General features: G+C 42.7%; 2 protein-coding genes across 4 annotated transcripts in view; both read right to left on the bottom strand.

The window, feature by feature from the left end:
• The window catches only part of LOC109471399 (bone morphogenetic protein 1-like), a 7,978-nt gene extending 4,931 nt beyond the window's left edge, over positions 1-3,047 (bottom strand). Inside the window, exons 1-3 of the mRNA XM_019770686.1 lie at positions 2,929-3,047; positions 2,177-2,194; positions 593-798 (exon numbers count right to left, since the gene is read on the bottom strand). Coding sequence (XP_019626245.1) covers positions 593-798; positions 2,177-2,194; positions 2,929-2,983 — 279 coding nt within the window. The 5' untranslated portion in view covers positions 2,984-3,047. The remainder of the gene's footprint in view (positions 1-592; positions 799-2,176; positions 2,195-2,928) is intronic.
• Positions 3,048-6,642: 3,595 nt separating this feature from the next.
• The window catches only part of LOC109471435 (coiled-coil domain-containing protein 186-like), a 21,986-nt gene continuing 10,608 nt past the window's right edge, over positions 6,643-18,020 (bottom strand). For 2 of the 3 annotated variants that reach the window (XM_019770742.1, XM_019770743.1), the window contains exons 12-22: positions 13,759-13,939; positions 13,218-13,292; positions 12,972-13,056; positions 12,590-12,669; positions 12,307-12,338; positions 11,906-12,104; positions 11,296-11,453; positions 10,836-10,905; positions 9,724-9,735; positions 7,739-7,888; positions 6,643-6,836 (exon numbers count right to left, since the gene is read on the bottom strand). In XM_019770742.1, the coding sequence (XP_019626301.1) occupies positions 6,771-6,836; positions 7,739-7,888; positions 9,724-9,735; positions 10,836-10,905; positions 11,296-11,453; positions 11,906-12,104; positions 12,307-12,338; positions 12,590-12,669; positions 12,972-13,056; positions 13,218-13,292; positions 13,759-13,939 (1,108 nt within the window). In that variant the 3' untranslated portion in view covers positions 6,643-6,770. The remainder of the gene's footprint in view (positions 6,837-7,738; positions 7,889-9,723; positions 9,736-10,835; positions 10,906-11,295; positions 11,454-11,905; positions 12,105-12,306; positions 12,339-12,589; positions 12,670-12,971; positions 13,057-13,217; positions 13,293-13,758; positions 13,940-18,020) is intronic. The other variant, XM_019770744.1, reaches the window with a different exon arrangement.

The raw sequence follows: 18,020 nt of genomic DNA, 5'->3' as shown, positions 1-18,020 counted from the left end.
AAAAAAAAGAAAAAAAGAAAAAAAAAAGAACGTCAATTTACAGACCCCGTTTGTATGATGTAATCTAATCTAATCAGACCGGCTAGGTATTACATCACTTCCCCATACCCTTAAACTATGCCCCACCCGGTGCGTGCTAGGTCATCTTCAGGCGTCAATCAACTGTCAAAATCGCCTCCCACCCACCACGCAACGTAAGGTACTGTTTTCACGACTCAACAACCCAAAACGATACCCGGTAATAATTACGTCGTCATAATCATCTGTGAGGAAATATTTTTTTCTCGAAGACATCTTTGTTCAAAAACATATAATATAGACGTCATCAATGAAGTATGTAAGTATATTTCAAAATGTTTCAAAAAGAGAGAAGAAGCCATTAGAACTTAGATCAATGCCACTTATGTATATATTTCTTTTTTATTTTATTTTTTAGCATTGTATACCTTAGACCTGATGTTAGCCTTTCTTTATTACTAATGTTGTAGTACTCTCTAGTACATTGTACTTTGTACATCCATGCATTTATCCCCCCGGGGAATGAACATGCAATAAAGTTTCATCATTATGAAGAGCGTTGCCTCTCACTTACCACAAGGTAATCGTAGTCACATGTTGAGTGAGCCTCGATGCCGAAGCTATCGCGGAACACCAGGGATATTTTGTGGTTTTCCGGAGCCTCGATGACCCACTCGCAGCTTAGACTGCTGGGGTAGTTGGCGGTTCCGTAGAGAGGGGTGATAACGGACCCCTCCTGAACCCCGCCATCCGTCACACTCAGCACCACACCGAAGTTACCTGCGCGGGCGACGAGAACATTTGATGATGATGATGATGATGACTGGTTTATTTCACATAAAACATGCACAGATTAAAAAAGGTCAATGGCAGCCTAAATGGCTGAATTGTCGACCGATACATTTGTAGTTATCGGTCCAAAGTCAACTTTCTGTTCATTCTTTTAATGTAGTAAGTTTAATCAACCCTATGCCATAGCATCCTGACATCTGGATGTTTTTCGTTGCTATATATATATGTTTTGCCCTTTAATTTAATCTACAGTGCACCTAATTAAAAAAAAATGATCAAATTAGGGCAGCGTTTATGCCCGTTTCTCGTCCTTAGTTAGTGACACAATAGTTTGGTGTGACGTCACGTCACCATAGTGACAAAACATCAACATCTCAAACATCATGGGCGTAACTTGCATCACCAAGGTAAATATTTAGATGGTCACTGCGACCACTGTAACCACCTAGCTAGAGGGACCTGATAAAAAAAATCGGTCAAAGTGCACAGTTAGCCACTATACTATGGTCTATAGACAGGATTCTTTTGCTTGTTGGCTCGAAAGGAAAAACAAGCTGACCACCAGGCAGGTGGTCCTTATGCAGAGGTGTTCAGTAGTGCGCATTTGACTTATATATATATGTTGTTTCCATTGCGCCTGAGAAACAAGAACCTCATTCTTGATGTTTCCAAACTTTGAAGTACACAAGTATAACTACGAAAATGAATGAAACTTCCTAAGTTCTTATCCTTACTCTAAAACATCTGGTGTTAGCCCTGCGCTTGATTCAAGATTCAAAACATCAGTGTACGATGTATAAACATAAGCTGCCTACACTTTTACGTCTATGTATAGCTGCTACACTTAACCACAGTGAGTTGCATTCGATTAAGAAAGCTCGGGCCACACAAGTAGTACGATCTCGCCGGACGATCGCAAACTGAGTGCATATTCTTGAGTTAGTCTTGTATGTGTCGTACAAAAATTAATCTGTTTTGATACAGGGAAAGCTGTGGTAAATCCTTGTTAGCTGGTTTTCTTTTTTTATATGCCAAAATTCAATGACTAGACAAAGTGACGCCACACTCAAGTTATACATGTATCAACTAATTTTATGTCACCACCAACACAGAGGACGATCGAATACAGGACGGGACACTAGGAAAGTTGTGTTAAGTGCCTTTCCCAAGGGCACAAGATCAGTGGCATGTCAGGAATCGAACCCGGGACCTCTTGGTTCCGAGTCGAGCACTCTGTCGTTACGATCAAACACGATTGTGTCACAGCCTGTTACAATGATACAATATTTTTAGAAAAGAGATTCTTGGAATTACACGTCGCGTAAAAGTCATGCCTGTACATAACATTCATAGACGATGTACTTACAGTCGTGTTCCTGTGCGGCTGTACCGAGTCGGCCACATCAGAAGACATCCGATGGTTACAAGACAACCATAGAACAGCACATTTTCGGTGCCAAGCAAGCAGTAGCATGAAAGAAAAATAGGGAGAATATGTTAACATTTTCATTCATCGCGATTTACCACATTTGTGGAAGGACAAAACAAAACATAGGAAGACATTGAACAGGTGACCATCACATTAATTTTAAGATGTCAAACCTGAGACCAGATTGTAATTGTATGGTTTAAACCTTCCATGCCGAGAAGGATCCTAAAGTTTTTATAGTTTTTAGGTATTTGTGGTGGGTTCAAATGATGACAACATTGTCACAACGTTTGAAACATATAGAGTTCATGTGGATAGACGTAAAACGTACGCTAAATAAAAGAGGAGATATATTGCCAGCGAGGACCTTTGAAAGATTTTCGGGAAAAGTCACGAAAAATTACGCAATCTGCACAATACAAGTAATCTTCGTTGATAAATCAAGATAGACGATGTTTAATAAATCTCAGGAAAGCCACCTTGACCTTTTTCCTAAACAGTTCAATCCTTTAATCCTTGTTGTACTTTACCAGTTAGCTTGATTCTATGCGCCTAAACCTGTCTTGTCAAAAGCCCGAAGATCAAGTCTTTGCAGTGACGTTTTGTCACCAATCAGGAATTTCTCACCGCCGTTCCCTCTCCTTCCCCCGCCGGTTCCCAGCTATTATGTACAGTAATCTCCGACTTACCTGTTTCTATCACAAGGAAGAGAAAGAGTGCAGCCGTGCTCAAAAGTTGCTTCATGACACCGCGTGTATATCCAGACGGCGAATCTTGTCTGTTCCCTTGGGTTCTTGAGGATGGTACTAGTTAGAATACCAGGTGTCAGTCACTCTTAAATACCTCCTTGCGGGAGTCTAGTTTGATGTTATTAAATTCTCCTTTTTGGTTAATTGAATTTTTTTTTCGCGCTGTCTCTTCTGAGCGCCGCTAAACTTGGTTACCTCGCGCATTGTCCATGCTCGATTACTTGGTTAAATCTTATTTTCCGTGCCGTTACTCGATCCCAAAGCGTCAGCTCACCCACTATGTCAACAAAAGCCTGTCTCCAAAAACACGGGGACGACAAGGTGTCCATCATACATGGTTGCTACGTTGAATTACGTCGTAGTGTTTATGTTTAAAAACAAGCAACATACGTGACGTAACGATGCTATTTGCACGAGTTGAAAATACTGAACTAGGAGTATGTTTGTTTGTTTGTTCGTTTCCCAACGTCCGGTAGACCACCTTTAGGCGTAATACACTTGTGTTGCGGTTTGATTCAAGCACACCGGGCCGGAAGGACCCCTGCTCTTTTCAACAAATGTGGTGGAAACTTCTAACGTACTCGGGGCGTGGCCCTCCTCAAACACCGGACTTCTGACTATATTTATTTACGTCCCATCTGAGAGAATGTCCCTAACCGAAGCTAGGAACTCATTTTCAGAGTCGAGTGAGGAAACGGGTGTATTTGTAATGTAGGTCACCTTCAATTCGTCTTTCCCAAGAACACCATTTGGGCCTGCTGGGGATCCACACAATTTTGAACCTTTCATGTTGCGCAACGCACATTTCATAGTCATCGGTCCATGGTTGATTAATGTTCTTCTACTGTGATGAACAAAAATATCACCAGAACACAAATATAATACATTTCTTTGCAGAAAGTTTTATTACATATTGACTATTTGACATACTTATAACTGTTTCAATTGCATTCGTTCCAGCACTTAAGGCGACATATTTTACATGACATGTAAACTCGTGTCCTGGTCTTGATCTGTGGAGCAAGAAAATCGCACAAAAGTCGCGACTGTTCCCGCTAACGAGCGCGCTTTTAGAGGCGACTCGCGCTTTGAATGGGAGCATAACCTTGTCAGTCACCATGGTAACGAACGTAACAACATGGCGCACCTTACAATGGGCTCGGAATAACCTAATAATCAGTAGGGGGGACAAGGTGCGTCAGAGCGTGATACTTAAGACTTCGTAAGACTTCAGCCCCCTTTTCTTCCTAAAATAAACTGATTGTCAGGGGCGAAAGTCTTTTCAACATTGCGTGACTGGCGCGATTTGATGTACCAGACAGGTGTACTTTGGCCAAAATCCTGGCGACGTAAACATAGCCATAATATTTGGAAGTGAGCCTGTGATTTTCAAAAATATCCACTCGCTCTGTCACTCTATTATATGAGAGGCCTTAGAAGGAAAATGGCGTCTTGCACAAATAACAGGTGATTTGCATGCTCAGATATGGCGCCAGAGAGTCTTTGTGAAACTTAAGTGTGTCAGACTCGCGGCGTTCTAGGTTACCTTCAGGCATGACCTCCTTATCAACCAACTGTCAAAATCACCTCCCACTCACCATGAAATAGAGGCAATTAGAAGCCCACAATTTAGCCACCCAAAACAATTCTCCCATGCCGAGGTACCACCTTCTCCCCATCTCTTTAACATCAGACAGTGCAAGCTAGCCTGGGTACCATCCTACTTGTATGCCGGGGCTCCCACACTCGCTTCCCTAAGAAGTAGGGAAGCAAGGGAAGCGAGTGTGCGAGCCCCGGCATACAAGTAGGATGGTACCCAGGCTAAGTACAAGCACTCAGCAGAAGTTTACTGTTTGTGCAAGCTAGATGCAGTAAGGAAACTAGAGACAACTATGTAACATTCATCCACATTTTATTTGCTGGTAGCATCTTTGTTTTACCACTGACATATTTTTTCTTAGCTATAATTTACAAGATCCCCAAATATGTACACATCACATTCCACATTGACCTGATTAACCTATACAACATTTCCGTGAATAATACATGTATTATATATGTACATCGCGCCTTAACAAAATAGTGACTCAGTACCTACAGAATGGCACAACAGAAAGGTGAACATGTACTGTGTTTGGGTACTTTAAATCTACCCCTAACTCCCAAAGCCTGGCACCCATCTAGCCTCCATAGCAAGCCAAAAACTGGGGGTTTTGAGGGTCTCCACGATCTTTGGGAGCTTTTATGTGCTATTTTCTGATTGCATATAGACAACATAGCCGGCCTGGTTGAATTACCCCCGTTTTTTGAGAACAGGGCTAATCAGAAAACAGCTGAAGACCACCAAACCCCCAGTTCTATAAGCCTGCTACGGAGGCTAACATCCATCCTATTCTAGCTCCAGTTCAGTCCTCCCATTGCTTCCCTGTAGAATAATCTGGCCTCCATTTCCATGATTGATCCTTATGTTCTGTGCTACTTAGGGTCGGGAATTGAACATTTCTTGGAAGCAGTTTAATGGGCAACAACACCCCAGAGCAAGCCCAACAGCTGGCATATAACAGACCAAGATGGTCAATCTGGTCGGCTCTACGTACTACGCATCTATGTGCAAGAGGAGTGAGTGAATGAGTGAGTGGGGGGTGAACTGCTGTTGGAACCTGTTACCATGCTGTTACATGTACAGGGACCATGCGACTCAGAGACAATCAGGATTCTTGGATATATTCCAGGTGAATGTTTAAATGTCTACAGTTTCTCTATGAACAGGTGACAGACTAATTGGCAAGGGAAGCTTTGGGAGTGAAATGGAGCTAGAAGTTAGGTTGGACACCAGGCCAATAAAACTCCCCAATCCAACCCTGTCCTTCCCCTCATATCATCCACACCTCCTGTTCACTAGATGCTGTGACTGCCGAGTAACCAAACATTTGACATGTTGCTATAAGAACAACCTTTCTCCCTGTTTCTTTTTTTCTTCTTGTCTTTATATCATACTTAAACATCAATTGTTCATCATATTGCAGTTATAAAATCCAGGGTCAGAAAAATCCAACTTTGATTTCTCAGCGATCACCGTCTAGTGAAAGGAGGGTTGAACCAACCCTCCACAATACATATTTCCATAGAACATATCAGTTTCTAATACTAGCCATACTAACCAGGAGATCATGTACACATCTTACTTTGTACATGTATATTTGTCAAAACTTGTAGAATGCTGGTATCAGTGGTATGTGGTACAGTATTTCAGTGGAAAGGAGTTTAAGAATTCTCTAACAGTGTTTTCTCTACTATGTGTGTTGGTACATTAGTTTTTGTGGGGTTCATGCATATGAAAGGTTGGGACACAAATGTGCTGAAATTCAAGACAATTCAAGGAACTTTTATAAAGAACTTAAACATAACACACGATAACCCAGTGTATCGTGTTCACTTAGAGTCGGTGATACTAGGAAAAATTTCCTTGGCACAAATGCTAAGCTGTCCAATACAAAGTTGCCATACCCCTTTCTACTTTGCACAATGTTTTCACTTTGGCATTTTGTTTCTAACATATCTTTATATATATCACTACATGGAGGTATCATCCTTTCAATTTTCAAGTGTTGTCAAAAAGTACCAAAAGCACACATTGTGCAAAATGCATTTAGAAGAAGATGTGCAGCATTGATTCACCCATCCCATATACTTGTATAAGACATTTCCCCCATCTAAATACTACTTAATGAGAATATTTTAGTAAATTTGAGGCAGAGCCTAGATAGAAATTGCTACTGTATCTATTTAAGAGCTGCTAATTCTCTTGTTAGTCTGGCAATTTCATCTCCAAGTGTCTCCAAGTTCTCCTGTATGAGGCAGAAAAACATGTCAGTTAAATGTCTACACAGCAGGGCATGAAATACCTCTTGTATATGAAGGTTACTTTTCTTTCTTTTTTATGCAGGTTAATGCAGGTTAAACACACTCATACATATATGGTGACCAGCCCTTCCAACTTGCTACAAAATGTAACCCAACACCACAGGGTGTCTGCTACAGCACCAGTTACCATGGTGACAGCTGTCTGGTCCAGGTCTTTGACCTTACGTATTTGGAGAAGAAGAAACTGAGCAAAAACAACATGTTTTCCTTCAAAGGACACACGTGACAACCTTTACTGGGTCAGTCTACTGAGGAAGACCAGAGTGACTGGTCGAAAGCTCTAGGTGAGAGAACTTTTTTGTGTTGGACCAAAAGTTTTAACTCTAAACATGTAACTACCAACACAGATGAACGTTCATGATATTCTCCTTCTATGAAGGTAAGGCCACACCAAGTGAATTTTATGGATGACGTCCACGCGCGCATTGATTTTGGCATGTTTCTAGGAAAAAACATGAAATTTTGCCTCCTGTAACTATGACCAAAGAGTCACGACAGTGCCGCAAGTCGCCAGATTGACGTGAAATCCGTAATGCGAAGAAAGTGTCTATTACCATCCTGTTTTCACTGTCTACTGTTCCACCTGATTTATTGCTGTTTTGACCATGAATAAAAGACTTCTTGCTTGTTACACTGTGTCACCTCATTCAAGTTGTGTCCTAACATTTGTCGTCTCTTAGTATATATCTAATCTAGGCATCTTGTTTTATAGAGTCCTACTTGTTTTTTTTTTTCGCCCTCTCGCATTAGATTTAGGGTCTCCAAAGGACGTCATCCATAAAATTTACTTGGTGTGGCCTAAACATAACAACAACCTAGTCCATACCTTGAGGGTGATATTTTTCAGCAGGGTGTCTTCCAGCACGGCTTGCAGCTTGCGGTTTATCTCCAGCGACAGGTCAAAGGTCATCTCGCTGTCATGCGGTGATCCAGAGTAGAGTGACGCCATGATGCCGCCTTTCCTGGCCATGCGGGCCTGAGGTGAGAAGACATACAAAATGTACAAGTAGGTTAACTTGCTATCTTCTTAGTTCTTTTGCCTCAAAAGTTCTTTTCTTAGACTTTTGCCTCAAAAGTCTTGGTGTTTGATAAATTGTTTATTACAATTGCATTTTTTGTGACCCTTGATTTTATAATTGAAACATGATGCATGATCTTAAAGTATGGTTCAAAAGACAACATGAATGTGAAAAACTGTGTTCTTCATGTATATCTTTATATTCATTAAACGATTTCTAAAACTAGAGTTCCACGATCTCATACCTTCGCCAAATGATGTTAGCTTTTATGAATGAGAACTTATATACAATGTATTAATCCCCCTGATTATGCAAATAGGATGCAATTGCATGAATTATATCTGTTGATCATGATCTCCACCAACAGTCTTATTTTAACAAAGAATGCCATTATAGCATTTCCTCATATATTATGCAAATGAGGTCCTTATTTGAATCAGTTATGTTAAATTATGTTTACCTTCACTAAACTTCAAACACCCCAAGTATAAAATTCCAGGCAGTTACCACTATGCAATTATAACATTTTCTCATTAATTATGCAAATTAAGTCTTCATTTGCATAATCGATATCTGCCTGTGTTTCTCTCGTTGTTAATAACATATGTCGCAAGCTTGAACTTCCTATCATGGAATGCAGTTGATTAATAGAATTTCCTCATTAATTATGCAAATTACATCCATATTTGCATAATTGTAATATCATTATGTCAAGCATTACTCAAGCTACCTACATACCAAAAATCATGATGATCCATCAATCGGTTCTTGAGTTATCCTCCTTTAAACATTTGTCCTTTAAACCCCCCTGCAGTTCTAGAGCAAGCAACTAGGGGGCCCAAACTCACATCACTTCTTGCCCAGCACAAGAGCTACCTACCATCTAAATTTCGTCACCCTAGCATGTCTGGATCATGAGATATCAAAACCGGAAGTTCAGCTGCAGTACCATGACAAGCCGCCAGGGGGCCCAAAATCTAATCAGTTCGAGCTCTCATCAAGACCTACCCATCTACCAAATATCAAGATAATCCATCTAAGCTTTCTCGAGTTATGCTGTTGACAGACACACACACACACACACACGGCCAGGAAAACATAACCTTCTCCAATTCTTGGCGAAGGTAAATATCTTTTCCCCTCAGCAGTCACAGCCCCTAGTGGAAAGGCATGCCACATATACACAAGTGGGGAGGGGGGTGGAAGGATGTCTACAAGTACTGAAGGCCAGCTAACCAAAATGGCCACATCTCTCAGCAGGGTGACTCAGAACTCACAACGAACATGCAGTTAGTGGAATAAGACTAGCCCTTCACACAACGCAAACAACAAAAGTCATGCAAATGAAACGTTAGTCACAACATCAGGGGCTTGAAATACCACCTGCATACATGTATATGCAGGTTAGTGCAGGTAAAATTGTAGCTGTGCAGGTATTTCTGATGTCTACCTGCACCTAATCTGCACATACATGTATTGGGTACAAGTGTCATATTTTTCAGATTTATTTGTTGGATTTTTGTATTCTGTAGTACCAAATGCAAAATGCTAAATAAAGAACTAATGTAATTAAAAATGGTTTCTTATCAGTTTTTAACATGACAAAAAAATCTACTTTTAAGTCTTAGTATAACTTGGTACAGGTAAATTCTGTCTGGTGCAGGTGATTTCCAATGCTACCTGTGCCAGTGCAGGTATGCAGAAAAACGTATTTCGAGCCCAGAACATGCAGAGGAAACGTTAGTCACACTGAACACCTTGCAAACCCGTTATCTGCTTCCGATGAACTTACCAAAAATTTGGTCTGATGCGGCGAGAGGAGGGAAAGGAAGAACAGAGCATGAGGTTACATGGATTTTCTGGCAAGCACTCCTTACTTCTACTGCAATATGGCCAACCTCCATTAACATTTATCTGATGGGTTACATACATCTGCCACTTTGAAAAACAGTGTGTTTGAGAGATCTCTAGGTAGAGATCTCTACCTCCTCTTTGGTACAGTTTAGATATGCAAGTTAGAGTGGATTTTTTTACAGTTTCCAGGAACAAAAAGTATGACATAAAAGGCAACAAACAAAAAAAAATGTGAAAAAGCAAAAGAGTACTATTTGTCTATATTACTGAAATGAGTTGTTAATTTTTCTTAATGGAAACAGCCCGGCCGGGCTCCGGTTTGGAAATGTGACCTCAGCATTACTTGGGTATGTTGCATTGAGGATCTCTTTAGACAAATTTTCCAGGGTAGCAGATATATGTGACCTGGCAGAATTATGTTAGTAGACGTTAGATATTACTACTAACATGTGGTGTGTGAATAATTATGGCACCAGAAAAATGAAAAAAAAAGAGAAGAGAGACATTTTCTTCTTCGCAAGATGCTGCCAACATAGGAAATAGCCAGGGAGAGAAAGAAAATCAAAAAGCAAAGAAAAGCAAACTGTGAGTACAATATATGTCATTTCATATTTGTAACTTTGTGCTATGAAAAGTACATTGTACACTATAATACATATCTCGACATGTTTCATGTCTTAACACCAAAGTGTTAAGGCCAATCATAATAGCTGTAGACAGGCACATGCAGACATCTCTGATACATTTGTACTTTATGTCACACATAATGTGTGTTTGGCAAGCAATAGAAATGATTCTTGAATACACTTTAAGGTTAACAAAATGTGCCTGATGAGCTTATGTTGTATCCACAACCATGCTTTATCCTGAACCATGTTTAAGATAGCAAATAGCAAATCTTCCTTCCTGGATATACATGGAGATGTATGGAGACTATACAGAACATATAACTAGATAGGCAAGTTCTTGGTAAAACAGCCTTAAAACTAAAAGAAATAAAAAAATGTATGACTTTTTTTGTATGGAAATTTTCCAGGGTTGAAGTCTTACCTTATTGTCGTCCATGAACTCAGTGGAAAGAGTGCCAGCCTCCTCCCTCATCACATACATCTGGATAATTCTGAGGGAACAAGGTCAGGGTCAGGGACTCAGAAGTAAGGGTTATAGTGTGTGTTTGTGTGTTACTGTATGTGTGTATGTTTGTTTAGCCGTGTGTGTATGTGTAAGTATATGTATCTGTATTGCATGTTAGTGTGAGTGTAATGTGTGTCAAATGCGTGCATGTGTATGTGTGTATGTGTGTGTCTTTTTTTTCTTTTCTTGTCGTATATGTAAGTGTATGTGTACCATGTGGATATAACATACATTGAATGCACATTGAATCCTTGAATATTTCTTGCCATTGTTCATGTTTCTCAGTAACTGATTAAACAATGTTGTGATTTAAAGGCCAATAATATCACAAACTGTAGCAAAAGGAAAAGGTAACAACAACAACAATCCCGCTTACTTGGTCTTTTTCTTGACTTCGTCGACCATCTGTGTGATGTGGTCGTCCATGAACTCCAGTTTCTCGTTCTTGCGAGCGTGAGCCTTCTGTAACTTCAGGATCCTCTCCACCAGCACTGACTTGTCGATGTTTGGGTACGGGTCTTCCTGCTCGGTCGCCTGGATGGGGGGAGGGGGTGGAAGAATGTACAGTCAAATCAGAACTAGTGACCACCTCTACATAATGACCACCTGGCCAATGTGGCCATTTTTGGTGGTCCCAGGGTAACATTTCCCATCATAGACAGGATTCTATAGTTACTGCAGTAGCTGAATATATTACACCTACATCAGGTAATGGCTTTTTACACCTAACCTTTGAACATAAGACTCTAAGCATTCTTTAAAGCTATATAGTGCCCTAACTGTACTTCGTGTCAGTGAGTTCCACTCTACGATAGTTCTAGAAAAACTTTGTTGATATCTCTGGTACATTGTACTTGAAGGCATGCCTGCTTCCTGTTCTATTTTGAGCTGGTATAGGTACTTAGTAGTTGGTACACCAACCAGTCTATGAGTCATTTGTGCATCATGCATATATCCTGCATATATCATTACATCTGAATACTCACAGCTGGTCCTTTGTAACTGACAGCTGGCACATTGTCCTCCTCACTACTGGCATGAGCTGCAGCATTTTGAACAGGGGGGCTGCCAGATACTGGCATGCCATTGGCTGACACCTTGTCCAATGAGGTGCAAGAACTGGCCCTGGAGCTGGAGCTCAGCTCTTTTCCCTCGTTCTGGCTGGCTTCTATAGCCTCCAGTTTTCTGTAATCAGACAGTAATGCTTCATTTAGTGTTGATGTTTGAAGTAGGAAAGAACCATATGTGAAACTGCTGATACATTACTGACACAAGAGGGAGAAATGGCATTGTTTTGAATTGGAAACCACAAGTTCTTTGTGATACATACATGTACAAGTAGATTAATAATTATACTGAATACCAGTTTAGAGATACAAATACTTACTTCTTTGCCTGTTGCAGCTGTCTTGTCAGATCCTGAAAGACAATTTGTAAAAATTAAAACTCAAGTGTTCCCTTTACAACCACAAGTTTATACACACCTATGCTGTGTTCAACTTTATACATTGTATTGTGTTGAATTTCAGTAAATACAACAGCTATGCAGAAATATATCCAGCAACATAAAACATTGGAGGATTTTGAGGGATGTATCATGTTAGGTGTTGTATGTACATCTTAGTATGACCTACGACCTGCAGCTTGACATGACCTAACCCTTGACCCACCTTGACCCCCTGCTGGTGTTTCCTCTTCAGAGTCTTGATCTCGTCTTTCTGGTCTTCAATCTGGATAGTCAGCTGTTCAACTGTAGAGATACATGTTAACATTACATTTCTACAAACAAATAGTATAAATCAGTGTTCTAGTTAGCGTCCGTCTTCCGACATTTTGTCCGTCTCATGACGGACAAAACTCCTCTTTTTTTTTAATGAGAAACATGGCTATGTCAAGAGATCGCGGTGAACGTTTAATTTGAAAGCCTGTAGGATTGTAGATTTTCCCCAATTTGCCATCTTTCACAGGTTTTTCTCAACCAATGAGTTAACTCCAAAAACTCAAAATACATTAAGCTATGGGAGGTTCAGTTATAATGACTGCAGAACTTACCGGCTCTTGATTTCTCGGACAGTCGTTGTGTTAGGAGTTCTGCTTCTCTGGAGCGTAAATCTTGCTCTTCAGCCAACTCCTTGCTCTGTGAAAAATTGTTGTACACAATGTTTCTTTTAAGCACTCCAGTCTTACCCTACTAGTGATCATTATTACCACCAAAGTGTTGTCAACCTTCTCTGTCCAGACAAACAGACACACAAACCCAGAATACTACAGTACCTGAAATTAATGACAAGAACTTACCAATTTTTCTTTTTCAGTCTTCAATTCTTCAAGTGTCTGTCTCAGACCCCTCAACTCCATTGTTAGGTTGTCAACCTGCAATAGGAAAGATAACATCATCATCAGCAACAACAACAATTATGGGATGTTAAAACCAAAACATACAGTAGAGCTAGAAGGACAGAGAGAAAGAAGGAAGGAAGAAAGGACAAGTATATGATATAAAAGTTCCTACCTCTCTATTAAGCTTGGTATAGCCAAGATAACAGATTAGAGCAAAGAGAGAAGTAAGAACATGAGACACTTGGAAATTTACATTTTTTTGTAATAACTCAAAGAAATTCCTGACAGTGCCTATTCTCGCCAAGAAAATTACTGGCTAATATTTATGTTAGACCTTTAATCAAATCAAATGACCAATCTGAACTTTTCACCATCTGTCAACTACACCAGAGTGACTGGTTGAACAGGTGAGAACAACTATCTTGTGTTGGAACAAAAACTCTAAGCAATCGTAACTATCAAAACAGATGATTAAATGTAAACCCTATGTACTCCCTACCTTAGCCTGTAGTGTGTTGTTCTCTGTGGTGAGCTGGGTGTTTTTAGCGGTGAGTTTCTCGGTGAAGACGAGTAGCTCCTGTTCCCTGGCCCTGCTGGTGGTGACAGAGGCCTCCTGGTCAGACACGGTTGACCGCAGCTCCCTGACCTGCTCTTGGAACTGACCCTTCTCCTGTTTGGTACTGTGGGAGGGGGAGAGGATGTATACAGTAGGAGTCAATGGTTCATATGTATATGTGCCTTGAAGATGAATATAAATGTAGGTCGAGCAGCTAGCTAATTTGTAGATTGTAGATTTGTAGCTTAATTATGTTTTTTTATTTGCACTCAGTAAGTTTCAACATAAGCTCGTGAAAGAAACAGCGCTTGATCACTCAGCTTGGAAACATGCTGTCAAAGTAAGGGTGGAACGTCGACATTACAAGATGGAGACAAACGGCCACAGAAGCTGATTACTAACAAATACAAATTGTCCAAACCTAGTGATGGACAGGTGTAGTTGTCTCCGCATCCCTCGTTGTCAGGCAGACAGAATACTTCAGGTGATTGAGCCTGTCCACCCCCGTGTAGACTCTAGTTGGTATCGCCCAAAGTTGAAGGGTCACCCTCCCTGCGCATGCGCACCAGTCTAAAGTTTTTCAGCTCCACCTGGCCGAAGCCCTCTCGGGATGGGTCATGCCGGAACTCGTGGAGAACTGCACCAGTCAGGGAGGGTGTCTGCCTGACAACGAGGGATGCGGAGACAACTACACCTGTCCATCACTAGGTTTGGACAATTTGTATTTGTCTACCGCATTCCCTCTTATGTCAGGCAGACAGAATACTTCAGGTGAGATTTGTAGCTGCTGAGGCCAGGACGTTTCTTCCGAATGAAGCTGACCCCACCGGTCTTAAAAGTAGAAGCTGTAGACCAATTAGCTGCTGCTAGAATGTCCTTGGTTGATACGCCTTGTCGTGCCGCAGCAGAAACAGACGCCCCTCTAGTTGAGTGTCCGGTGAACCTTGAGGTGTCGATCCCGGCCTCTTGTAACACAGTTTTAGCCATCTAGCGATGGTAGACGTAGATACCGCCTGGTGTGGCTCCACAAGAGCTCTAAACAGAAAACTGTCGCACAAACGAAAACTTCTAGTTCTTGATACATAGGCTTTCAGGTATGTTACCGGGCAAATTCTTCTGTCCTGCGGGAAGCTTGGAATCACAAAGTCGTGTGTGACTTTGCCCGGCCGTGAAGTCTTGGAGAGACTGTTAACAGTAAAACAAACTCCGTCGGAGATTCTTTTCTTGAATCTCAGATCCAGCAACGAAAGAGACTGCTCTCTTCCCGCAGAAGTAAGAGCAAACAACATAATAAGTTTTAAGGTTAACAAACGAAGTGATAAAGAACTTGCTGGAGACCAACTCCTTAGCAACTTTAAAACTTTACCGACGCTCCAGGTAAAGCTATACTTGGGTAGTGCTGGACGTAGTTCAAACACACCTTTCATGAACCGCCTCACCAACGGATGTGATCCTAGAGGCTGCCCTTCCACGGGAAGATGTGTGGTAGATATAGCTGATCTGTACACATTGATAGTTCTGTACTGGAAACCCTTGTCGTACAAGGATAACAGAAAGTCTAGCACCTTATTCAGAGGTGCAGAAACGGGATGGATGTGCCGTTGATCACACCAGCCACTCCACTTGTCCCAGGCCGAAGCATACAGCTTCTGTGTTCCTGCTCTCCATGACGCCAAGAGGATTTTGCTAACCTCTGGCGAAATGTCATACATGTCGTGCTGACTCCGCAGACATGCCAAGCGGCTAGTTGCATTTTTGTGCCCTCTGGGTGAGGCATCCCTGACTCTGGCTGTGTCAGGAGACTGTTGTGGCGAGGTAGTAACACTGGTTCTTCTACCAGCATCTCCAGCAGGACTGGGTACCAGACTGCTGTGTCCCAGATCGGAGCTACGAGAAGCAGGTGAGCTCTGTCTTCTCGCGCTTTCCTTAGAGTTGGTGCGACTAGCATGAACGGGGGAAAAGCGTATGGCAGATCCCACCTGTTCCAGTTCATTGTGAACGCATCTGTCCCGATTGCCTCTGGCTCTGGATGCCAGGACACATACTGAGGTAGCTGGTAGTTTGTTCGGGACGCGAACAGATCCACCCCCTTCATGAGTCGTGGAAATGTCGCTTGCGAACAGATCCACCCCCTTCATGAGTCGTGGAAATGTCGCTTGCAAACCCCGGAACGTGTGACGATCCAGGGTCCATTCCGTGGCCGGAGAAAGATGCCGGGAATTGTAATCCGCTCGGACATTCTCCTTTCCTGGTACATGTTCTGCTGTGATATACAAGTCTCTGTTCACGCACCACTCCCATAGATCGAGAGCTATGTCCAGCAATCTCTGAAATCTCGTCCCTCCGAGACGATTCAGATACGCGACTACCGTCACATTGTCTGTGACTGTGAGGACCTTCACGTGCTTGCTGACTAGCTCCCTGCAGAACGCTCGAACCGTTAGTGACGCTGCACGCAGTTCTAGGATGTTTATGTCTGCCTGTTCTTCCTGGACAGACCACCGGCCTCCTGTATGTACGCCGTTGCTGTACCCACCCCAGCCGGCGGTAGAGGCATCCGTCTCCACCACAATGTCTGCTGCAGGTGAGAGGATTGGACGACTGTTGTGTCTGGGTAGGTGATCTGTCCACCATCTTAAGTCTGCTCTTGCTGATTCTGTCAGTGGTACGAGCTGTTCCCAGTGACCTCTTGTCACACGCAGAACTGTGATGAGCAGACGCTGCAAACTTCTGAAGTGCAGCGGCGCCAGCCATACAGACGTGGTTGTGGCTTGTAGCCTGCCAATCACGCTTGCTAACTCTCTTGCCGACATCCCTCTGTCTGCGGTCAGTACGTCGTGTGCTAACTGCTGCAGCTCTAGAACTTTGCTCTCGGGGAGAAAAGTAACCATCTGTGTCGTGTCGATGCCGGAACCGAGGAAGGTTATGCGTTGTGATGGCTCTAGAACAGACTTCTCGAGGTTGGGAACGAATCCCAGCCTTGACAGGAGCTCTATGGCTGCCCAAAGAGCTTCTCGGCATGCTTCTCTGGAGCGGCCGATCACCAAGATGTCGTCCAAGTACACCACTAGACGAAACCCCCGTCTTCGCAGGATAGCCACAGGAACTTTCAACACTTTCGTGAAGACCCTCGGGGCGGTCGCCACGCCGAAGGGCAGGCACTGGAACTGGTAAAAACCGGCCCTGCCACTGAAAGGTGAGGAACCGGCGACTGTCCGCATCTACCGGGATGGTAAATTATGCGTCCTTGAGATCCAACTTTGCCATAAAATCTCCTGGTCGAACCAGGATCTTGATAACTCCCAGAGCTTCCATCTTGAATTTCTGAACATTAAAGAACTTGTTTAATGGTTTCAGGTTGATAACAGGACGAAGACCTCCTGTCTTTTTTGGCACTGTAAACAAAGTTGAAACAAACTGATTGTGTTGATACTAAACTTCCTTTATTGCCCCTTTGGCAAGTAGAGTCTCTACCTCTCCGCTCAGAACTTCTATCTGAGCTGGACTTCTTGCTCGACAAGATGGCAGATGTCGTTGCACCGGAGGCGTTCTCGCAAATTCCAACCTGTACCCCCTGACGCACTGAAGAACCCAAGGATCGGAAGTCAACTGCCTCCACTCCTGCATGAAGTGGGCTAGCCTGCCTCCGTGAAGTAGCTGAGTAGTGTTGGGTACATGTTGAAATTCGGTCAAACGCCGGCGTGCTTCTCCCTCTGAAGCTGTGTCTGTTACTTGGACTGCTTCTGCTTCCCGTCCCCCGACTTAGACTGAAAGGACTGGTTGCGGTTGTAGAACTGTCGGGTTTGTGAACCCCTGTAACTGTACTGGCCATAATTGGCCCGTGGCATGTAGCGGGAGTTTCTGTAGCTGTAGCTGAACCCTCCGCCAGTTGCTCTGCCGCCGCCGCGACGAGCACCACGCCTCGGCACTGAAGACTTCCCCTGGTCGTCCTGGCTGAGCATGCCAACCAGCACTTTCGTCTCTGACGACAAGTCCTTAGCCTTTGACCCCATGTCAGGCGGGAACAGGAACTTTGGGTCTTCAGATGCTGCCTTGAAAAGGTCTCTAAACTTCTTCTGGGATGACTCTGCTATGAACGTGCGTCGGGTGAACGCCAACTGAGAATGTAGCGACCCCAGCAACACAAGTGCTGAACCAGCACAGTCACTCATCTCTAGCTGCAACTCTTCAAAGTTCTCACTATT

The sequence above is a fragment of the Branchiostoma belcheri genome, unplaced genomic scaffold (assembly GCF_001625305.1).
Source record: "Branchiostoma belcheri isolate BF01 breed outbred unplaced genomic scaffold, Haploidv18h27 scaffold25, whole genome shotgun sequence".
NCBI classification, from domain to species: domain Eukaryota; kingdom Metazoa; phylum Chordata; class Leptocardii; order Amphioxiformes; family Branchiostomatidae; genus Branchiostoma; species Branchiostoma belcheri.
Note: the sequence above shows the minus strand (reverse complement) of the source record. Positions and strands in the feature narration are given on the sequence as shown.